This window comes from Onychomys torridus, chromosome 20 (genome assembly GCF_903995425.1).
Source record: "Onychomys torridus chromosome 20, mOncTor1.1, whole genome shotgun sequence".
Lineage (NCBI taxonomy): Eukaryota > Metazoa > Chordata > Mammalia > Rodentia > Cricetidae > Onychomys > Onychomys torridus.
The window spans coordinates 34,595,429-34,620,402 of NC_050462.1; the positions used below are offsets into that span (position 1 = coordinate 34,595,429).

The 24,974-nt window shown below is 41.2% G+C and overlaps 1 protein-coding gene across 1 annotated transcript in view; it reads right to left on the minus strand.

Annotated features, from left to right (window-relative positions):
• Lgr5 (leucine rich repeat containing G protein-coupled receptor 5) overlaps positions 1–16,363 on the minus strand; it is a 72,653-nt gene extending 56,290 nt beyond the window's left edge. Inside the window, exon 1 of the mRNA XM_036169409.1 lies at positions 16,269–16,363. Coding sequence (XP_036025302.1) covers positions 16,269–16,363 — 95 coding nt within the window. The remainder of the gene's footprint in view (positions 1–16,268) is intronic.
• Positions 16,364–24,974: the final 8,611 nt, after the last annotated feature.

Consider the following 24,974-nt stretch of genomic DNA (forward strand, 5'->3'; position numbering starts at 1 on the left):
AAGTGTAATTCATTTCACTGTTGAAAATACAATTATGTTCAAACCACAAAAGCAACTGTAAAGAACCTTGTTTTCTCATATTTTGCAAACACTTTAAATTTCCAAAAACAGTGTTGGCAGAAGAGGTGCTTAAGAAAAAAATGAAATAAATTACTTAAAAATAAATGATTTCCTAGCTTATACTACATATGTATCTATTCCTACCCTTTAATTTTTTAAACAAAAACTACCACCACATAATAATTTGAAACAAACCTGTGATGTCAAAATGTGACATAAGTTTTACTTCTAACACTTATAACATGAAATAATCAAACAAGAATATTTTCAGTGTAATTAGACCAGGGTATACTCATTCTTTTATTATTGAATGTATATCATCACAGTCACTTTTCCCCTAAACCACAAGAAAAGAGAGAGAAGCTTAATTTAACATGCCTTAGTTGAATAATGCCTTAAATTGGACACACAGAGCTCAGAGTGGAATATGATAACATAAGTGAACTTCATGGCAAGTTTTGACATCTTTTCCAAGTAACATTAGAAAAGTTATCTTTACAATATTTTTTATTGAGAAAAATATTCAAAAAGGCTAATGAAGGATGTGGCTCCGATGTTTGGTTCTGTACAAATTCAGTAGCCACATCATAGCCATTGGCTGAGATGTATGTGATACTATCTACCAAGCAGAAAAACTTAGGACAACAAAGTGAGTCAGGAGAGCAGAGTCTCCCAAGGACTTCATTGCATCCAAGGGGCAGAACACCTCTAAGCCAAGGCAGCCCCGTCCTTCAGTGATGAAGATGTAGGTTGAGGGGTAAGGGTAGAGCTGGTCCACTTGACTAGAACCCTTTCCTGAAAGATCCGATGGTCTCAATTATATTCTCTTGATATTGTGTTCAAAGTGGGAGACAACTCAGTCATGGAGAGCTAAAGCCTTGACTAAAATAAGCCAGTCACCATACAACTTTAAATATGTATCTCCTTGCTAAGCCCGTACCACTGATGTTAGACCACACATATTTGAATAAATACTGCAATTTATCATATGAATAGAACTAATGGTATTAGGAATAAGAGTATCTGAGGAGTTGGAGAGATGGCTTAATGGTTAAGTGACTTGTTGCTCTTCTAGAAGACCTGAGTTCAGTACCCAGCACCCATATGGAGTGCCACATGATTGCCAATAGCTGCAGGAGACTGACGCCCTCTCCTGGCCTTCTCTGGTACTGGCATGCATGTGACACACACACACACACACACACACACACACACACACACACACACACACCCCAATACAAAACAAAAGACATTTGAAGCCAGATGTGATGGTTCAGGCATGCAATACTAGTATTTTGGAGGCAGAGGCAGGAGGGTCTCAAGTTTGCATCCAGCCTGGACTAAACAAGACCCTGTCTCAAGCTCAAAACCAACAAAACAGCAATAATCACACCAACACAGAAATAATAACACCAAGAAAACAAACAAACATTTGTCTAACTGAAATTACATATGCCACAGTATTTGTAATCCTGATTTTAAGAAGGAATTTAACTCTTTTTTTTAAATGGTTTTTTTAAAGACAGGGTTTCCTCTGTGTAGCTTTGTGCCTTTCCTGGAACTCACTCTGTAGCCCAGGCTGGCCTCGAACTCACAGAGATCCACCTGTCTCTGCCTCCCAAGTCCTGGGATTAAAGGCGTGTGTCATGGGCGTGGCGGGACTTGGGCTTCTTAAAGGAGCTCTGCCTATCTTTCTCATGTGTGTATTCATTTGCTTTGAACTGTTGAGTCAGTAGACAACCCTGTGCTTCTTCATTCCAGTAACAATATGAAACGTTTAGACAAATGCCATCTCAGGACCCTTCCAGGCCCCTGACGCCACTATTTTGTGTTGTGGCGGTTTGTGCCTCTCTTTTTTCTCCTGACAGATGTAATCTGAAAGACCTCGATAGCTCGCATTCTGTACTCCTTCCCTCATGGTCTGAGGAAGTGTTTTTCAAACAGTAAATACGTTGAGGATCTCATTCCAAATATATTTATGGAAAAGGATTAAGGGAAGAAATGTTTCTTTTTAAATATATACAAGTGAAAAAAAAAAAAAAAGATTGAGATCCACTAACCTAACCATGGCAGGAATTCAGAAAATATTATATGTAATTCAGCTTAATATTTGACCAAGGTGATTCCAAAGGGTTTAAAATTTTTTCCTATAAAATCATTTTATAAGAAACCTTGTGATCTTCCTCTGCCTCGCCCCCCAATTCATTCCCTCCTTGCTCCCAGTAACTCTGTGTTCATTGATGATCCTTGTGTGGTCAGCTCTGGCCATATTAGTGACTCATCAAAAACTCTTACCAATTTTCATACTTGGAGGAAACAAGCCCTTGGCTGCTTCTACAAATCCCTTTATCCTGAAGCTGAACAGGATCAGAAGGCTAGCCATCACGTTTATCCTTTTGATTCATCTAGAATCACCCTTTTCTGCTCCCTTCTGTCTCTTAAAGCCATCTCATTTCTGAGACTTCTAATTTCTCTATTGGAACTCCTTTGGTAGTAGTCTGTGCCTGGATGATGGGTTATAGAATCTACTTTGTACTGTGACTGTCATATAACATATAAACCTGGGGCTTGTTTTTGTACCTATTCTAGAACCCTAAAATAGTATTGCAGGCATAGTGAATTGCCCAAATTGCAGGTAACTAATGAGTTTAAATAAAGACCAATTACTGTCTCTGAGTATTTCTTCCTTTCAGGGTAATTTCCCCTAACAGAGTTTAGAGTTTAACTGTACACATTGACACTTACCTAGAGTCTCATTTTTGGAGCCTTTTTTTTTTTTTTTTTTCATCTTCCTGCACTAACATGACTAAGTCAGACTATGTAAAAATGCTACATGCAGCTTCTCCATCACCTCCAAAAAGGAGGTTGCTTGTTCCCAACGTCCTCTATTTCCCCTTTCCTGCAGAGGTGGCTGGTGAAACAGTGTCACAGGTCGGATACGAAGACCATTCCATGAAAGGAGAAATGGGAAGGATACAAAGGAGAGCAGTGGACTGGGGAGAAGGCTCGGTAGGTAAAGTGATTGACATATGAGTGTGAGGACCTAAGTTTAGTCCCCAGAGGTCCCCAGAGGGTCAGTAGTGCACGTCTGTAATGCCAGTAGCAGGGAGACAGAGAATCCCTGAAGCCTGATTCATCAGCAAATAATAAAGAGACCCCATCTCAAACAAGATGACACAAGAGATTGTTTCCCGCCTTCCACACGCAAGACTGCTATGTGCATGTGCCTACACTCACTCCCGTGAATGCACCCTGCCCCCGCCCCCCACCCCCCCCAAGAAAGGAAATGACCTAGGTCGCCCAGATGACTTTGTGGAGTTGTGGATCCAAACTGTCCCACAGCCTTGCGGTGGCTTTTGGATGAATAAGTGGATCAGTATGGACCTGGGTTATCTTCTGCAAACAAGCAGATGACTGAAGGCTTATTTAGCTGGCAAGGAAATACCACACCTGCCTGCACGCTGGCCTCAAGCAGTCAGGTTCACAAAGCTGTTCCGGTCGTCCACACTCACTGTCTTCGCTTTCTCTCCCTTTAATCTCTGCACTGTTAACTTGCGCACCTGAGCTAGCACAGTGCCCTGGGCTTCTGTGCTCCGAACAGTCATTTGGAGTTGAGAAAAAAAAAATGCCCTTTATCATTCTTCCATACTAGTTGTAGCCAGCAAGTATTTGTCGGGGGTTTGTCCTGTCCTGGGACTGCTTTGGTGACGCAGTAGTGAATATGAGACTCCTAAAGGTCCCAAACTCACTGAGTTCACATTCTAATGTGAGGGGAAAGTCATTGGGCCCAATAACAAACAGCATAGCATGAATATTCTCCCAGGAAAGAATAACAAGGGTGAAGAGACAAGGAACTGAGGGCTGTGGTCATGGAGGGTGATTCTTTCAGATGCAATGGAATAGGAGAGGCTTTCTGCCATGAGGGCATTTCAACAGAGGTCTGAGCCATCCTGTGAAGGGGAGATTAGAATGGTGTATACCTGGTGTGGTCTAGATTCCTCTAGAGGGTGAGTATGGAGAATGGCCAAGCAGGAGAATGCCAGGGATTGGGGCAGGAAGCTGCCCAGGGCTGCTGCTTCAGTGGCTTTGGAGGACCATTGAGTCAAAGAGTGGTGTGAACAGACCTGTATTTTGAATGGATACTTCTTGTGGGATGATCTTAAAAGGCTGAGAGTGAAAGCATAGGCTCAGAACATTCTAGAGTTGGTGAAGCAACAGTGGAGGTGGCCAGACTTGGTGTAGAAGAAAAAAAGAAACCCACACTGTTACTATGAATTCATCAGTAGAGTCAAGGTGTAAAGTATGTGGTTAAAACAGGAAAAGTGGTGGTGTCACACACCTTTAATCCCAGCATTCGGGAGGCAGAGCCAAGCGGATCTCTGTGAGTTTGAGGCCAGCCTGGGCTACAGAGTGAGATCCAGGACAGGCACCAAATCTACACAGAGAAACCCTGTCTCAAAAACAAAACAAAAAACAAACAAAAAATAGGAAAAGCCACACCTGTCGTGATGAGTATCTGGGCACTGCCCACCTGTACTTGATTATTGATCCAAAGTACTGTCTGTAATTCTGAATAATTGTATGCATCTATATGTAATGAGTATTATAGGACCCTGAAGAGTTACTTAATTGAATCGAGGTACCCAGAGCGGGTTGGCCACCACAGACGGCTTCACTGACCAGACTGAACTGATCAGCAGCTGTCTCTTCGACCAGAACGCTGACTCTCTAGTCACAGCCATGTCTTCTGTACAGTTGTGGGTTCTGAATACAGTTTGCATGGCTGTGCATACTAATTCTGGTCCTATTTTATTGTTAGGTAGGTTGACGTACTTTTGAGACATTGACTTTGGAAATGCAAAAAAAATGTAAAAAGTTGTATTGGAACTCAGCCACAAACCCTTTGATCCACAATGGTGACCCGCTTGCATGATATGCTTGGGCAAGAGCAGCACAAATGTGGGAGCAACCCACCACCACTATATGGTTGTGTGGAAGGCCCATTCCAGGAGATAGAACTCATGCCTACCGCCGTTCAGGTTGCCAAGAGCCTGATACAAGATAGCCCATGGACCTTGGGGAAAACCAAATACTATTATTTTGCTAAAGGAACACAACAATAAAATGACTCCCAATAACATTCCGCTACACCCATAGGCCAGTGTCTCACTGGCATCAGAGAAGCTTTCTCCTGTAGTAGATGAGAACTAATACATAGACCCACAACTGGACAATGTGCAGAGCTCAAGAGACCTGGAACAACACTCAGTCCTAAATGGGATGTCTTCATCCAGCCTTGTCCCTCAGGACTTGGGGAACTATGAGGAAAAGGAGGAAAAGATTGTAAAAGCCAGAGGGGATGGAGCACACCAAAGAAACAAGGTCTTCGAGACACAGCAGAATTGGCATACATATGAACTCACAGAGACTGAGGCAGCAGGCACAGGTCCAAGCCAGACGGGGTCCTGGCACTGAGAAGGGAACTGAACACGAATCTCTAAACCCCTAACCCAGAATCTATTTCCAGCTGACAACTGCTTATAAAGGGAAAAATAATTTTCTCCCCCAGAGTCTCACTGGGTATACGATCCACACTTAAGCGGGGGGCCTCTACCCAGTTTCAGATGGCCAACACAAAATGAACTTGATGGTATTTTTGGAGATGTTTTGTCTCATAATGTGTTTTGGGGCAATTTTTTTTTAAACTTTACTTGTTTTTTGCTTATTTACTACGGCTTCCAATTTTGCATTTTTATGTATTCTCTCTCTCTCTCTCTCTCTCTCTCTCTCTCTCTGTGTGTGTGTGTGTGTGTGTGTGTGTGTGTGTGTGTGTGTGTGTATGTATGTATGTACGTTTTTTGGTGCTTTGATTTTTTTGTCTGTTTGCTTCATTTTATTTTATTTTTTGCTCTTTTTTGGAGAGAGAGAGAGAGAGAGAGAGAGAGAGAGAGAGAGAGAAAGAGAGAGGTGGAGGGGTGGAGAGACTCTGAGAGGGAGAGAGGGAGTAAGGTAGGGGAAACTGTGATCAGATTACAGTATATGAAAAAAAAATCAAAAAAGTTGTATTCTAGTCAGCTTAACTTATCAGGGTAAATTTCTTTGGGTTGTGTTTCCTGAAACATCACATATTTTTTTTTTTCTTCTCTCTATAGAGACTTCAAATGCCTCTGAGTCTGTATTGAGAACTAATCTCTGAGCAACTGACCTGTGTTTTCAGGGCAGTCTGTCCTAAGACAGAGGAATTTATGATGAGCCACTAACTGTTTTCTGGGCTAGCTTGAAGGCAGGTCTGTCTTATTGACAAAAAAAATTAATAATAATTTAAGTGAATAATTCTTTTTTTGTTCTTTATCCTATATGTGTGTGGATGATTTCAGTAACTTGAAAACCTAAATACCTCTAAACTATAGGGAAAAACCCCTCAGATTGTGTGTCCACAGTGCATGAGTAGTGAGAATCACATGCAAATCCTTTCTTCCCTGTGATGATTGCTCTATAATTCCCAGAGACCCACAAGCAATTGTGCTGAAAGATGGTCTTTAAAACTCTGTCCCTGGGATTACTATTTTATGATTAAAAAAAAAATCTCTTTCATCATCCATGCTTCTAAAATAAGACAGAACTTAAAAAGAAAAAATTTCATATCTTTTACTATGATATAAAAATAATCCTGAATGACACTGTATCATATATAAATGTGCATTGTTCCAACAGTATTTATTTTCTTTATTTAACTCCCACAGAAAGAAAGAGAGAACGCTAAATTACAAATCTATTGGTACCCTGCCCTTCTGCCAAATAAAGATGACTTGCTATGGGAATAACAGCATCATTGAGAATGCATAAATATCTTTGAGTCTCTAAAATAACTTGAAAATTTAGAATCATAGGGATCTTTTGTACTGGGGGTGCTTTTAGTTTGTAAAAAGGCAGTTTGATTTTTTTTTTTCCTGCCCTGTACATTGGCCTAGAGAGACAGGGAACATTCTGAATCTCCCCCGGGCTGAGTTCTGAGGGTAGATGAAGGTATTTGACTCTGCGCTCTGTCTGGTCCCTCTGGAAACGTCTGTGCTGTGAACCAGTGCTGGGGATGGGCCGGCTGAACCACACACAGCGTTTTGAGAGTTAAGCAAGGAAGATGGCTGGCTGGCTCTTCTGTGAACTTCTTGACTTCTAATTTCATCAGCTTCTTCTCCCTTCCCTTTTTGGTTGTTTTTCTTCCCATTAACTTGCTGTGAAAACACTTTCTCTAAAAATCACTTTAGTTCTTTGGCTTCACTTCTCTTATTAAGGGGCAGGGAGTGGGGGAAGAGGAAAAGAAAATAGTATTCTTCCACGAGGGTCTTTTTAAGTACGGCTTTCCCTGCCTGGCCTAGAACGTTTGATGTAGACCGCTCTGGCCTCACCCTTGCTAGAATCTTCTTGCCTCCCTAGAGCTGGGATCACACGTGTGTACCACCACACCTGGAAATGAATGTATTTTTTCTATTTTATATATATATGCATTTGTTTTATATATATGTGCATTTCTAGTCTGTTCTAATTAATTTCTCTCTCCTTCTTGTTTATTGTAAGATATTTTGATCACAATGTGTCACTACTTAACATTTTAGAAAGCACTTTTCCCATACTTTAATTCAGGTTGGCAAGAGTTCTACACATCCACATTTTGTATGTGAGGAAAACGAACCCCAGAGAGGTTTTGTGTAAAGTAGAAAATGCTGTCTCCTGCTTCAGAGTGTCACGTACCTATTATATTCCGGTGTTTTCTGTGGAACGTAGAAGTTATACATCAGCCAGGCAACTTAAACAATCAGAGCTGAATGAACAGCCTGACAATTCTTATGACTTTAAAAGGAAGACATTTTAACTGAGAAAAGTTTTGCTGGTTCATAGAAATTACTTTTCCACTTTTAAAAGCATATGAGACCTAGAGGGCATAGAACCTTATAAATAAATCTCACTTTGCTCCAGAAAGTGGACGAATACCGGCATCAGGGTTAAATAGCTTTCCCATCCTGAATGTCTGGTTGATTTGTAACTATCTCCTGTTTTCTGGTACCATTTCCTCCTTTGGGCTTTTCCCTATACTGGTGGTTGTAGTTCTTTACTACTTCTGATTTTATTTTTATTCCTCTGGGTCATCCCTTACCTGAATAATGACTGTCAAAGTAGCGTTTAAATGTGAAATTCCTGCAGATGCTTCTTGGGCGCATCTTTGGTAACATTTCTGCAGACAACTCAGCCCCGTTACTTAGGAAGATGGCAACACTGTTTCCATTGATTTTTCTTGCCAGTAAAAAAAAGAAAATGTCTTTCCCATATATACCTTAATAAATCATGATGCTTAAAAGCGGTGATAGCCGCTCTACCAGTTCCCCCAACTCAATTAGCTGAGCACATTCAGTTGGTCAAAACCAGCCCCCAAGAGCTGAGGACCATGTGTTCATGAACTGTGAGTTTACTTTCGTTCTTAGGGAGGATAAAGAATATTCAGATTTCAGGGTTCAAGGGCAAAGAATTGTCGAAGGCTAAGACCTCTGGACTGAAGAGGTGAACCCAGGACAAGTGGGAGGTCTTTAATGAGCATAAAGACCCATGTTTTCTTAACCACGGACTAATGGAGTTCAGTGTCAACTCCTCTGTGGGAGCTGCCTTAATCACCTCAGTCCACAGATAGGTTCTTCATGGTCCTGTCTGTAGAGTTTCCTCTTCTGCCCTTTCATGTGTAGTCTATCTGATTAGATGACAGACTCTTAAGGTCAAGAATTGTACTGCCTGCACAGAACCAGGAACTCAAAGGTATTTATTACCAACCAACCAACCAACCAACCAATCAACCAACCAATCAACCTACCAAGGTAACTGATCTTGTTTCTAAATATAACTTGCTATAGTTACTTCATATTTGGCACAGTGATTCCAAGATAGTTAGCTATTCTGTAGCCAGATTAGAAACAATTGAAGGAGATTCCCTTTGTATTACAAATAACATTGAAATCCAGGAATCAAGAATCCTTCCAGTAAGCTGCAGACAATGCACTTTGGACATGTCAGGAGTAGCTACCATTTTTTTTTAAACTAAGCAATTCACAAAGACTAGGCATTAATGGGACTATTTAATTATTATAATTAGACAAAAGACACCACTTATCTACCTTTACAGATGGCATAGTGGGCCTAAGAGAAGTTTAGATCATGTCAACGCCGGTCAAAAGAACGTGAGTGAGGCAGAAGAAAGAGCTTCCTGGGAATGTGGTTATGGATTATTCTGGTTCTGAACATATTAATGTACTGAGAGGACAGTAGGTGGGGGTGGCCTTTAACTATGCACTAGTTGGGGTTATCACAGCGTGGCTGAGTTGAGCAGAATCCCCATCCCCTGGGAATTTCCTATACACACATTCTTGATTTTTCTCATCCCACCCTCCATCTATCTGAAGAACTTCTGTGATGGGGCCCAGAACTGTGTGAAGAACTCTGTAATTCTGATGTCACTAGAAACCCCTACCTACAGTAGTAGTCTTCAATCTTGCTGGGCATCCGAATCCCCCAGAGAGCATATTAAAGGCAATTTCCTGTGCTCAGTCTCTAGAGTTTCTGGTTTACTGGTCGAGGAGGGCACATGATTTTGCATTTTCCCAAAGCACAAAGAATACATTTAGGTGAGGATTAAATATGAGATGGTTCAAATGCTACCGTCCAGGGAGCACATACTGAGAACCATACTGAGACTCTGTCAATCAAAACTAAAACTAAAAGAATCTGGCCAAGTAATTCGGGTGTCATATGTACATAAGGAATATTCTTGAACCTCCCCCTGCCCATTTTATTGGTCTCCTAATGGGTCTCCTTGCTTCCATAATTTCTACACAGAAATCAGATACATCTTTTAAAATAAAATCATATTGTTTCACTAGCTGCACGCATGTATCCCTCCTTCCAATGGCTTCTCACTACTCATACTGAATTCTACACAGGCCCTGCAGGATCTGGCCTTTGCTCCTTTAGTCTCACACCTCCTGGCTATGATCTGTTCTTCTCCCACAGACACATTGCACTCTGCTATCTCAGGGTCTCGGCTTTCCGTGCTCCTCAATCTGAAATGCTCTTTCTTGGCTGTATGTAGGACCAACTCACCCCAGCCCAACTCCTGATAGTAGCTTAGATGTCAGCTTTCTCTTTCTAGATTTATTTATTTATTTTTAAAATTATTATTATTATTTTTTGAGACAGAGTTTCCCTGTGTAGCTTTGCACCTTTTCCTGGAACTCACTTGGTAGTCCATTGTGGCCTTGAACTCACAGAGATCCGCCTGGCTCTGCCTCCCAAGTGCTAGGATTAAAGGCGTGCGCCACCACCGCCCGGCTTAAAATTAAATTTTAATCTCATTGTTCCACGTTCACTTTCTCCTTCCAATCCCTCTCATATTTCCCCATCTCTCTCTCAAATTCTTCTTTTGTTATTGGTGTATATATATATATTCACAGAGATGTATAAGTACCCGATGGATTCCATTTGGTGTTGCTTGTATGTCTATGATTTCAGGGATGACCACATGGAATTAGGTGACAATTAAGGGGCTCATCCCTATTGAAGATTCTCCTGATCTCAGCATTCTTTAGTTGCCTACAGTGTTTTTCTAGGGCTGGGGCCTTTGAGATTTCCCCTTCCATGTATTTTTACTTCCTGTGTACGAGTGTTTTGCCTGCATGTATGTAAGTATACCCCATGTATGCAGAGCCCATGGAGGCCAGAAGAGGGTGCCAGATCACCTGGAACTGGAGGTACAGGTAGATGTGACCCTTCATGTGGGTGCTGGCAACCAAACCCAAGTCCTCTGCAAGAGCAGCCATTGCCCTTGATGGCCGGGGCATTTGCCTGTCCTAGAGGTCACCTCCTTCCAGAGACTTTCTTACCTGTTACTTTTTATCTAAATAATGTGTGTGGGCTTCACTGTCCTTATCACAATTAGTGAGTTATCAGTCTCCCCTGCTCCATTTAAATTTCTCCAGGGTGGAGACTTGAAGAGCTCATAGCAAGTCTAACGTCTCCCCCTGTGGCTCCCAGAAGCACCCCCCCACCAATACATACATACTCCACATGTTGAATGGTGGATGTAAAAAGCACTAAGGAAAAAAAAATGACAAAATTAAACAGAGAAATTAGGGTGGACATCTATATTTCACAGGAGTTGGTGATGGAGGATACAGGAGTGTTATAGCAATATAGAAGCAGAGGCAGCGGGAAAACTTTTTAAACAGTGTTCTAATTGCCAGCAATATACATGCAATGTAAGGTATCTAAGTGTGTATATCTAGCTAGACAGGTTTGGGTTCTAGGTGGTAGAACTTAGAGACAATGATCAGCTCTATGTACACAAGGGACTGAGATAAGGCCTTTCAAAGGGCATGACGATTGTTCATGGGCATGATGGTCTTTTCACTTACAAGCAAAACTTAACATGTATCATGGTTTACTACAGTTCTTCTTTAAAAAAAAAAATTCTCATAGGACAGGTGGGACAGGTCTCACCATTTTCAGTAATGTGGTGAGGTAGTAAAAATAGCAAGCATGGATTACACTTCAGAACGCTTGGTGCTGTCTCTCCTTCCAAATTTCATCTGTAATGATAGAGACCTACTATTTACGTAGAGGTTCTTCAAAGCCAACCATAACACGAGCAAACCGTTCCAAGGAACAATGGTAACTTAAAAGCAGACCTCCCTAGAGCCGCTCATGTTTCTCTGTGAGTCGACTATTTGATTCCAATAGTACTAAAATCTGGGACGATGTTAAGATGCAAGCTGGAAATAAAGACTTAAGAATATTTAAAATGGAAACAACTGCCTGGCGTAATCAGAATTCCAATCTAAGTTTACTCGAACTTGTGGATGCCAGCAACAGACACCATCTGCCATTAGCTCCTGAAGTCTGAGCCATGCTTTGAAGGCCAAATGCGGCAGAATCTTTTGTTTGCCCACAAGGGAAGAACATTAAGTCCTTAGCAGAATGGAGTGAGCGGAGCTGGAGGAAGAAATGCTGAAGCCAAGTGCAGCGATTGCTCAGGCTGTTAAAATTTGGTAAAGAGCAATCTCCCATCACTGGCCATATCTATTAAAGCAGGAAAAAGTTTCTCCTCCACCGACCCCAGGTTCCTGGGTCTCCTGCAAGGTTGGGTTTACGAAACAAGAACGGAAGAGCTAAAACGGTGTTTGATTTGCATGACAACTCAAAAGGTAAGCTGTAGATTGCTCAAGTCCTTTCAACATCATGTCATTTGTGCTCAGGAACATCCAGGAAGATGGGCGGAGTGGTTTCCGGTCCTATGACCTGAGACCTGATGACATTCAATGCCAGCAACTGGCCCAGCCAGGTCAGGGTGTCCTGGGCTTCTGCATATAGGTACTGTGTACCTCTCTCTAGGAAACGGATTCCATACATTCAGGAAAAGGCTCTTCATGTATCCCCCTCTTTTTTAGCACTAACATATCATCATGAGCAGATACTAAGTGAGTGCATACCGAGCCACTAGAATAAATCAGCAAATGAAGAAGACCTGAATGTGTCAGAGTGTGTAGCATCATCAATAACCCTGGATGTCAAGAATGAAGAGAGGGAGATCATTTCCCATGATAGCGTGCATTTTTTTTTTTTCTGAAATATTTGCCACAGAGACAGACTTTACCTAGAGGTACACTTAAAAAAAAAATAACTCCATGAGTATCTATAGTTACATGTCCTCATTAAATTTTCAACTGTGGTACCTTTGTTAAGCTTTAGTGATGGATGAGGGGTGAACCACAGCTGTCTGCATAGCTTTAACGGTCTATAACACTTAAGTGAAGTAAACTAGAGAAATGATGTATTGGATTGTTAGAGCACAGGGGAAGGATGGTGATGTGGCTTCGTTAGCAGTGGTTTTTAAAGACTTTTGTGATGGGACTTTCTTGGTGATGCTACCTACAGTAATCTATTTGGTTATAAAGAGACATCACTCAGCTGAGTAAACTGAGTGGAAGACAGTTACTTTGTCAATTTCTCTGTCACAGAGCTACTCACATACTGATTTCTAAACACCCCTGTCAGCCTGCATGGATGGCAACTTATGTGCTCAAGGAAGACACTTTATAAACCACGGTGTTAAGTATGTATTTTTATATGTCATGTTATTAATGAAAGTTCTGGGCCTGTCAAATAACGCCAGACTTTCCACTTCCAGACTGTGATGGTGCCTTTCTCAGAGGCAAAGCATACCTCTGAACACCCAAATCCCTAGCTACAGCTCTTGCCTTCCTGTTCATTCTTTCTCATTCCCCAACACAGACACATGCACTGACACACGGCTACATAACCATCATCTAATCTCGGTCTCCTTAACGGAGCTAAAGGTGTTCGACCGTGAAACGTCCTGCATTTGGAACTTCAGTTGATGAGAAGAGCACACACAGGTCAGCCGTGCATACAGAGCTCCTTGGTACCCTCCTCCCTTGCAGGCACAACTCTGAAAAGTCACTTCAAATCTCAGCTGTGCCCTGAGCCACACTCTTAGCTCTGACGTCGACCAACTTATTTATCTTTCTCCTTATTTTCTCTCATCTTCTGCTAGCTAGGATTGATACTTCCTACCTTTATGGGTTAAGGAGATGGAGTAGAATCATTTCCTACAGGCACACTGACCGGTGGAAAGCTACTGTTTTTGCTTTTTTAAATTGAACTTATTTTCATACAGGCATACATACATTTTACGTTGAGCATATATTTCCCCACCCCAAACCCTCTCTCTGATCATCCCTTCCCACTCCTGTTTGTCCCTGCTTGTTTCTGGGGACAATTTCACCTCTGCTGTCATTTTATATGTACATACTATATATACATACATGGCTTTATGTAACTATATAAAATCTAGGACTCCAAAATGAGAGAACATATTTGTCTCTCTTTCTGCGACTGGCTTAATTTGCTTAGCATGGTTATCCACGGTTGTGTCCACTTTCTTGTAAATGACAGAACTCCATTTTTCTTGATGGCTAAAAACCATTCCACTGTGTATGATCTGCCACATTTTCCTCGTCCACCTCTCTCGGTGATTGGACACCTGCACTGGTTCTGTTCTGTGGCAAGTGTGAAAAATGCTGCCAAAAAACACTGATGGGTGACCCTCTCTGTGTCATGTTGACTTAGAATCTATGGATAAAGACCCAGAATTGGTAGAGCCGGGTCACATGCTAAATCTCGTCCAGTTTTTTGAGAACCCGCCTGTTGATTTTCAAAGAGCAGACCAGTTTACCTTCCCATGAGTAGTGTGTAAGTGTTCCCTTTTTGTCTATATCCCACCGGCATTTAATGTTGCATCCTTTCCTGTTTTCATTCGTTCTATTTTTACTTTGTGTTATTAAAAACGTTCATGTCTCTCTTTCCCTTAGTCTGAATTTTTCCCATCAATTATCTTCGGATAAACTGCCCTTGAAACAGAATTAACATTTACCTCAAAAAGAAAAGAGGACTCATTTTGAACGAGCTAAGTCACCAGGGGTGAGTGCGGGGGAGACCACTCTATTAAAAGTCCTTGGGGAAGTGAATTATTTATTGGTTCAGTTTGTGGTCTAAAGTTGATGTATGTGTTGGGGAAGAAAGGAAGCATTGTGGCTTGGGATTCTTAAAAGAGGAAATGATACACAATTCTTATCTTAGAAATATGATGGTACAGAGAACTAAATTTTGCAACTCAATTGTGTGTGTTGGGGAGGAGAATAAGAGAGTTTGGGGTTAAGCAAACAGTTCTGATGTTTGACATTTACTTAAAGTCACCATTACAGGTATGCACACACACACACACACACACACACAGATAATGCTAACATGTATAAGAAGCTTCTCTTAAGGGTTCCCCTTTGTTATTTTTCAGAACTTTATCATTTATGATGTACAGGCCATGGCCCACACAGTGATGCGCCTAGCTTTTTTTGCAGACTAAGCTGCAGCCATGGAAGTGAATCTGAAAGAACATGGAGAGGCTGAAAGAGGAGTCTATATATAGGATGGATCTATTCTCTAAATGACAAAAGACTTGCTATATAAATTAGTATTTGGATTCCTTACCCCAGCCAACTGGTTATATTCAACTTTTTCTAGCAGGAAGAACAATAATGTTCTTTAAACTATCACGCCGTCAAAAAGAAATAGATAAAGCTCCAGCATGGGAAATTTGGGAATACTATACTCTTGAAGAAATGATCAATGTCGTGCAATTTGGTTATGACAGAACATTCCACCTCCCATGGTGGATCGTGTGGTGCACCAGTGATTCAAATTACTCCTCAAATTGGACCCCGACTTTAGGGTTTGTAAAGGACGTGTTTTCAAAAGAGGTCATTGCTGAAGCAATTCCTTTAATCAACAGGCAGAGGATTTACCCAACGGATGGTGCCAAGCATCCTTCCCAGGGACCATGATGGTGCAGATCTTCCAGCACTCAACAGGGTAAGAGGATCAAATGAATTTGTAAATGCAGATTTTTGGTTTATGCCATTCTTTTTCATCTTCTGGAAAGTGATCACTAGGACTTAATCAAGGTTCCTTTGTGTATCATTAACTAATTTTATCTTTCTCCTTAATGATTGTTTTTTTTTTTTTTTTAAATATTGAGTTTAGAAGAGCCCATGCTTAAGTCCTCTGGATTTATGTTTTCTCTGCTGAAGCCTTGAGGGAAGCTAAATTTAAAAGTAGGGAAATGGTAATTAAAAGTGATTAGGACAAGGAGTTTTGGTGCTGTGCAATGTGGACTCAATTCTCCCAGTCACAAGCCGAAGCAAGCAGCAGTTTTGGTTTTCATTAGAGCCTTACTTGCTATTTTAATAAACACGAACCAGTATTCAAACTTTTAATACCCTGCTGTTTAACTGTTTCCAGAGAGCCATCCAGCTCTTTTTTAAAAAGCCCTTGTTTTACAATTTTAATTTGTTTGGCTCAGTCTCACCTTAGAAAGTTGTAGCCTCATGGTCAACGCTTTTATAAGTCTATTTCCAGAATCATAGCGGTTCCTCCCCCCTCCCCCACCTCCTAAGTGTTTCCTCATGCACCAAAGTTGTTGGTGTTGACAGCTTCTCCTGCCTTGTTTTATCTGGTTCCCACAGCAAGTATGAGAGACAAATGCAGGAATGTGTTCAGCATTGACTGGATGCATCCAGACAGCAATGGTTACTTACAACTCTTCTAGGAAGCGGAGGCTGTGTAGGAGACTGGGGGGCAGCTGACTGATGTTGTTCATACTGAGGTCCCTGGAGGGGAAGACAGACAGCATGTGAGGAGCAGGGTATGCCACCGCAAGGAAATCCAGCTGTTCGGTTCACACATTTCCAAGCAAGACAGTAAAATGAACTCATTCCTCTGCTTGACAAATGAATGGTCATTTTTCCATCTTAAATATATAACCCGCCACTGTCAGGGGCTCCTTCTCAAATTAAACACTCTATGAGGAGCTTTCATGGGATTCAAGGTTATTGAGCCCATTCATGGGCTTGGTTGCCATTTTTCATGGTTAAAATGATGTTGAGTAGGACAGAAAAGGAAGCAGAAGTAACTCAGCTTCTTACTTTCCACAGTGTGACAAAGAGAAATGTCTTCACCTGACTACCCTAGAAGGCCAGTTTCTCGGGGGAGTTTAATCACCTTGGAAAAACAAATGTTTTGATCCAAAGAAACTTAAAACAAAACAAGACAAAAAGCCTCTTCCCTCTCCGAACTTGCTCCTTTTGCAGCTTCTCAGATTGCATTTAATAAGTGAAATGAACCGTAAAACGAAGGTGTAAGGTGATCCCGCTCTGTCTCACACTTCCTGCTGGGCCTGCACAGTAGTTCCTGGCACAGGAAATAGCAAGCCACTTTGGGCGGAACTCAATCCATTTTTGTTTCAAGTGCAAGTCCGTGTAATTAGATTTTATTCTTTTTTCTTTTTTAAATTTCTCTATTTCTTTACTGTCATTCACATGTTGTACAGCATCACTGGTGTTTCTATCTGTATCTCTCAGAAGCCCAAAGACTGAACGCTGGGCAGACTTCAACTGGGACCAACTCAGACTTGGTCTAGTTGTTGCAGGTTTGGGTAGGAAGTGACCTGTTGCCCTATCCTGAAAACAAATGCTGTTAGTACCTCAGATCTGGATTCCATACTTAAAGCTCATCTTAAGACTAAGTTTCTTCACAAGCTGAATTATTCTTATGGTTAAAGTGCTCACATCCATTGCAAATGCTCAGTGGAGTAGATATTGATCATGTGGTTGTTTGGTCAAATGTTAGCGTTAACTCAGTGATGCTATGACATGAAGCGTTATCTTAAAATTAACCAACACGGGGTTTGGGAGATAGCTTTTTGGATAAAGCATTGGTCATGCAAGTGTGAAGACCAGAGTTCAGATCCCCAGTCCCCAAGTAGAAGCCAGGCAGGAATGGCAGCTACTTCTAATCCCAGAACTCTGGAGGCAGACAAGGGATACCTGGAGTAGGCAGGCTAGCTAGACAAGTTGGAATTGGTGATCTCGGGATTGGCCAATATACCCTGCCTTAGTATAGTGAAGAGTGATTGAGGAAGATACCCAGTGTCATCCCTGGGGCCTACATATATATATATGCACACATATGCCCTCACATGTAAATATGCTTACATATGCATACACACACCTATACATGCAAAAAAAAGTCATAAATATGTTCAAGGAAGACAAAATATCTTCCTAAATGTTTGAGTATGGTAACTTTGGAACTACTGTTAATCCTGACCTCTATTCGTGTATAACAATATAGCCAAATACATGCTATATTCTCACTTTACAACCAAACACGGCAAAAAGGTAGAGTGAAATATGTCTATATTTTTTAAAATTGGAATTTCTCTGAAATTGTCTAGATAGCCAAAATTAATGAGTTTCATTTTGTATGTGTGAGTGTTTACCAAATAGCAATGTGTTAAACAGATCAATGTAGTTTCTCGATACCCCACAGTGACCCTGTAATCTCTGAAAAGGATTGACAATCTCAGACATAGTCATAGCTTGTGTGTTTGTGTGTGTGTGTGTGTGTGTGTGTGTGTGTGTGTGTGTGTGTGATTAGCTGCTTTATGCCCTTGCTACCATGGAAACAACATCTCCGCCATCATGGATTGTACCCTCAAACTGTGAAGGAAACTATTCCTGCCTCCCTTCAGTTGCTTTTATCAATTATTTTCTCATAGCAACAAGAAAAGTAAATAACACACTAACGTCATAGAAGTTTTTTTCTAAGAGTTCCTATGGCTTCTGCATCTTGCCCTTGAAAATTCATTTTTCTCTTATAGCTCTATTTTTTTTTTTCATTTGACAAATCACAATTGGCCACTAACAGTGGGGAGGCTTTAGTCAAAGAATACATTGAAAAATAAACTAAACCAACCACCAGCTCTTCCGTGTCCCATCATCTCTACTTTTAGGATCCACCCAGTGTTAATTTTACTCTTAAACTCACTTCTGCGTCTGGCTCTCCTTGTTCTCCACTGCTGTGGGTCAGGTCCTTCTCACACTGATCACTATCTTCCTATCTGCACTTTCCTGACCCCCCATTCTAGGCCATCCTCTATACTATAGCCTCAGTAGTCCACTGGGTCAGCACTCCACCTAGATCCACTGCTAGGCCCACCCCCCAAATCTTTCTCTCAAATGGATATCTTGGAAAAGAGACCCCCTCCTGATGGCGAGAGAAGACTTACAGAAAAATACTTTCTGGATTTCCAGGTAAGATGGAGGAGAGGGAGTTGCCTTTGTGTGACCCAGTGAAAGTAAACAGAGTGAGGAAAAGTAGAGTCCAGTTCCAAAAAGGGAAAAAAGGAAGATCTCTAGAAACTTACAAATGTGATAGGATACCTAACAAGGTCAGAGAAAACCATGACGGACAATGGGGGAAAATCTAAGCTGAGCACAGCTCCAGCTGGTTAGCACCCTGGTGGGATAAATCGATCCAGAAGACTCCCCACAAGTGGTACTATGGATCAAGCCCTTAAAAACAGAATGTATACTAAGAAGTTCCCCACAGCAAATCAGAAGAAATGTCGAACTCAATAGATACACAAATTGAATCACAGAAACACAAGACATATGAAAAACGAAGGTATCTTATTTTATTTTCCTGTTGTTGTGATCAAGTATTCTGACAAAAACAACTTGTGGGGTGTACTGAGTATTGATTTTTTTTTTTTTTTTTTTTTTTTTGGTCAACCTAACACAACTAGAGTCACCTGGGAAAAGGGAATCTCATCTAGGCCCTCTGCATACAGGACACAGATGTGTAGCTTGGTGTGTCTGGGGGGCCCCTGGCAGCGGGATCAGGATCTATCCCTAGTGCATGAGTTGACTTTTTGGAGCCCATTACTTATGGTGGGATGCCCTGCTTAGCTTTGATGCAGGGGGGAGGGGCTTGGTCCTGCCTCAACTGAATGTACCAAGCTTTGCTGGGAGGCCTTCCCCTTTCAGAGGAGGGGAAGGGGGCGTTAGGGAGTGGAAGGCTGGGCAGTGGGGGGAGCAGGAGGAGGGATGAGAGGGGGATCTGTGATTGGTATATAAAATGAATAAAAAAAATCTTAAAGGAAAAAAGAGAGTTTGGGCTTTTGAAACCTCAAAGCCCACCCCCAGTGACATACCTCCTCCAACAAAGCCACACCTCCTAATCCTTCCCAAACACTTCTACCAACTAGGGACCAAGTATTTAAATACATGTGCCTGTGGGGGCCATTCTCATTCAAAAGACCACAGTACTCTCATATCTAGATAGGCAATCCCAATGGAAAATCAATAAAGAAATGCCAGTTATAAACTATACCATAGGTCAAACAGTACCTAGCAGATACTGATTATAATTAATGTTCCATTGTAGCCATAATGTTTCTCCAGTCCCACCCAGCCCGGTTTGCAGCTGCTTCTAAAATAACCACTCAGAAGTTTATATTAAATACAACTGCTTGGCCATTAGCTCAGGCTTATTACTAACTAGCTTGTCTTACATTTAAATTAACCCATAATTCTTACCTATGTTTAGCCATGTGGCTTGGTACCTTTTCCCAGTTCTGCCTTGTCATCTTGCTTCCTCTGTGCCTGGCTGGTGACTCCTCACTCTGCCCTTCTTCTTCCCAGTATTCTCCTAGTCTGCTCACCATGCCTATACTTCTGGCCTGGCTACTACCCAATCAGTGTTTTAATTAAACCAGTGTATAAGAGCATTATCCCATAGTATTCCATCATGTGAAAATTGAATACAAATTCTTCTCACAAGTTCAGGGAACTATCTCTAAAATGGAATGCATTTTAGGTCACAAAACTAAAATTATTTCATAAATTTTCCAAATATAAAGAAAAAAGTGGACATCCAAATTTAAGAAGCATTTAGTACTTGTACTGGCTGGTTTTGTTCATCAACTTGACACAAGCTAGAGTCATCAGAGAGGAAGGAGCCTCAGTTGAGGAAATGCCTCTATGAGATCCAGCTATAAGGCATTTTCTCAATTAGTGATCAATGGGGGTCAGGGGGCTGGTCCATTGTGAGTGGTACCATCCCTGGACTGGTAGTCCTACATTCTATAAGAAATCAGGATGAGCAAGTCAGGGGGAGAAAGCCCATAAGCAGCACCCCTCCATGGTCTCTGCATGTGCTCCTGCCTCCAGGTTCTTGTCTTATTTGAGTTCCTATCCTGACTTCCTTTGGTGATGAACAGCAATATGGAAGTATAAACTTAATAAACTCTTTCCTCCTCAACTAGCTTTTTGGTCATGGTGTTTTTTTTTTTTTTTTCAGCAATAGAAACCCTAACTAAGACAAATAAGGAGTGGGATATTGTGGTGACAGGCCAAGTCATGCTTTTGGAAGGATTGTGGAAGAACTCTGGAACTTTGGGCTAGAAGAGCCATTGAATGTTGAGACCTCAGTGGGAGCTTGGAAGACAAGAATATTGAGAGCAGTGCAGAGGATGGAGGCCTGGCTTGTGAAGTTTCAGAGGGAACTTTAAAGACTCTAACAGGACCACTTTCTATTTTGATTTATGAGTTTGTCATTCTGGTTAGCTGGAGCTGAAGAATCAGCTGTGGTTAACAAGATACCAGAACTATTAATACAAACCTTTTGCTTTACTGGGACAATTGATCTGGTCAGCTAGAGCTGAGAATTTAGAGGTGATCAAGAAGAGACCAGCAAGCTGGGCACACCATTAATCCCAGAACATGGGAAGCAGGTAGGCAGACCTCTGTGTGTTCAAGGCCAGCCTGGTGTCCAAAGAGAGTTCCAGGACAGCAGGGTCCTGTAGAGCAGCTGAGGCTTGGCATTGTGAGAGGACAGGAGAGGCCATTGATGAAGGTGTATCCTCAGAAGCAGTTGAAGGCCCAGGGATGAAGGGTCATGAAGAAAAGTTGAGGCTTGGCACCAACAAGAGAGCCTATGAGAGGCTATTGGTATGAGCCCAGCTATAGCAGAGGACCCAGCAGTTTTGGAGATGGCAATACTCTGGGTCAGTTCAAAGAGTATATGAGAACCAGCACAACTTTACATCCATTAGTGTTTGCTAATGAAACTGGGAACTCCAATATTTGGTGCATGTACATTTATAATTGTTACATCTTTTTGTGTATTGTTGAGTGTTTACATAAAAAAACGACACAGAGAAAGTGGCAGAGACAGAGAAAGTGAACACTCAGATAAACAACCTAATGATGCAATTCAAGATTTTTTAGAAAAAGAAGCTAAACCCAAATGTATAAATAGTAAGAAACAGTAAAGAATGGGATGGAAATTAATAAAATAGAAACTAAAAGAATAATGAAATTAATCAAAGCCAGTGTTGGTTCTTTTGAAAGACAAACGCTTAGCTAAACTAACTAAAAGAAAAACAGAGAAGGAATAAATTAGCATGATTTGAGTGGACATTGCAAAAAATTCCAATGAAATTCAGAGGGCCACTAGGGAATGCCCTGGAAACATATTTTCAAGAACTGGAAATTCTAGAAAAAAAAATAGATAAATTTCTAGGCATATATGACTTATCAAATCAAGAAGATGTAAATAATTTAAATAGATCTACAATAATCAGTGAAATTGAGGCAATAATAAAAATTATCCTCACAAAACAAAAACCCAGAATCAGATGTATTTACTGTTGAATTATATCAAATACTTCTCCCACTATACCACAAAATAGGAATGGGTGGAATACTTATTCTACACAGCCGGTGTTATCCCGACCCCAAACCAGAGGGGAATGTGATGAAAAGAAAATGATAGACCAACATTCCAGAGGAATATAGATATAAAACATAACAATAAAGTCCTTGTAAATTGTTTTCAAGAACATAATAAGGTCCTACACTATGACAAAGTTGACTTCATTTTAGGGATGAAAAGTTGGTTTATCATATATAAGCCAATAAATTAATTCAGCACATAGTCCCAGAGGACAGAAATCACAGGATCATTTCACAGCAGAAAAGATCTTCAACGAAGTTCAACATCTCTTCCTGAGAAGCCCTGAAGAAGCCAAGAACAGAAGAAACATAGCTGAGCATCATAAAGCCATTGTTACATTAAGTGGGAAGAAACTGAAAACATTTCCCCAAATCTACAATGGGAGACAAGGGTGCCTGCTCTCTCTGCTCATATTCAACAGTGAAGTTCTGTCCTGAACAACATGAGAGAAAGAAACAAAGGCATTAAAAGAAAGAAAGGTAGAAGTCAAAGTATCTCCGCTTGGAGGTAATATAGTTTTGTTCTTAAAAGACCTTAATGACTCCACCCAGAAATCTTTTATATCTTATCAACAATTTTAACAATCTAGCAAGATACAAAACCAACATACAGAAATCAGCAGCCCTTTTACACATCACTAATGAAGTTAAGAAAGAAGAAAAAGTTGTACTTATAATAATGTCAAACAATAAACAAACAACAATAAAAGGGCCCATGGAAAGAAACGCAGTCAGTGATAGCCTTCTAACTTTTGACTAAGGTGAAAAAACATAAATTGGGAGGAAAAAAAGGCAGTCTTGTCAACAAACGGTGCTGAGAAAACTAGATCCTCACTGGTAAAAGAATGAAACCAGATCTGTCTCTTACCCTGCATCAAAGTCAATTCAGACTGTCTCAAAGGGTTGAATGTAGGACCTGAAACATTGAAACTGACAAAGGAAAACACAGAAAACACTTCAAAACAGGAATAGGCAAGGACTTTCTGAAAAGGAATCCTAACAGCACAGGAATTAATAGCCAAACTTGACAAGGAGATTACATGAAATTCAAAAGCTTTTGTCTAGCAAAGGAAACTATCATCAGAGTTCAAGAGACAAGCCTACAGAGTGGGAAAGATTCTTTGTCCTGTGTGTGTGTCTCTGTGTGTGTGTATGTCCAAGTTAATGTCTAAAGTATACAAAGAAGTGTGAAAATTAAAACACCACTGTTTGAATCAAGTGATAAATGAGTTTAAAAAAAAAGCTGAAAAAACAGTTCCTAAAAGAAGAAATAGAAATAAGAGATGAATATTTGAAAAAGTGTTCAATATCCTTAGTTATCAAGGAAAAGTGAATTAATACCACGTTAACTCAGAAGACAGAAAAATAGGAACTGGAGTGTGGGGAAGAGCACATGAAATACTGTGTTTTGGACATGACATGGCTACCATGCTCATAAACCCCCTGGAGCTATGTGAACTGACATAAGACCCACATGATATCAAGCCAACAGCATCAGCAACATTCTCACAGGTAGCACTGATTTAAAAGAAAGAATGGAGAAGACACAAAACACGGAGGAGGCTCTGTTTTGGGGGAGAATGGGAGCAGGGAGAGGGGGTGGATCCAATCAAGATGCATTGCTTACACGCATGATATTGTCAAAGAGTAAATAAAAGGTAGCACTCTTGGGCATATACCCAAGGAATGCTCAATCATACCCCAAGGGCATTTGCTCAGCTATGCTCGTATCAGCATTGTTTGTAATAGCCAAAACCTGGAAACAACCTAGATGCCCTTCAACTGAAGAATGGATAAAGAAAATATGGTACATATACACAATGGAGTACTACTCAGCAGAGAAAAACAATGACATCATGAGGTTTGCAGGCAAATGGATGGATCTAGAAAAAATCATCCTGAGTGAGGTAACCCAGACTCAGAAGGACGAAACACGGTATGTACTCACTCATAGAGGTAAAACAAAGATGACTAGACTGCTACACAACTCCAGGGAGGCTACCTAGAAAACAGGACCCTAGGAAAGACATGGGGATCACCCAATGACAGAGAAATGGATGAGATCTACATGAACAACCTGGACATGAGTGGGGGTAATGAAGGGCAAGGTTTGAGGGAAAGAAAGCTTAGGGGAGCAGGAGATCCCAGCTGGATCAAGAACAGAAAGGGAGAACAAGGAATAACAGACCATGATAAATGATGACCATATGATAACAGGAATAGGCAGAGTGCTGGAGAGGTCCCCAGAAATCCACAATGATACATCCTCTGTAGACTGCTGGCAATGGTCGAGAGAAAGCCTGATCTGACCTAGTCTGGTGATCAGATGACTAAACACCCTAACAGTCGTGCTGGAACTCTCATCCAATAACTGATGGAAGTGGATGCAGAGATCCTCAGCCAGGCCCCAGGTGGAGCTCCAGGAGTCCAATTCTCGAGAAAGAGGAGGGACTGTAAGAGTGTGAATTGCTGAGACCAAGATTGGAAAAGCACAGGGACAAATAGCCAAACGAATGGAAACACATGAATTATGAACCAAAGGCTGTGGAGCCCCCAGCTGGATCAGGCCCTCTGGATAAGTGAGACAATTAAATAGCTCGAACTGTTTGGGAGGCACCCAGGCTGTGGGACCGGGACCTGTCCTTAGTGCATGAGCTGGCTGTT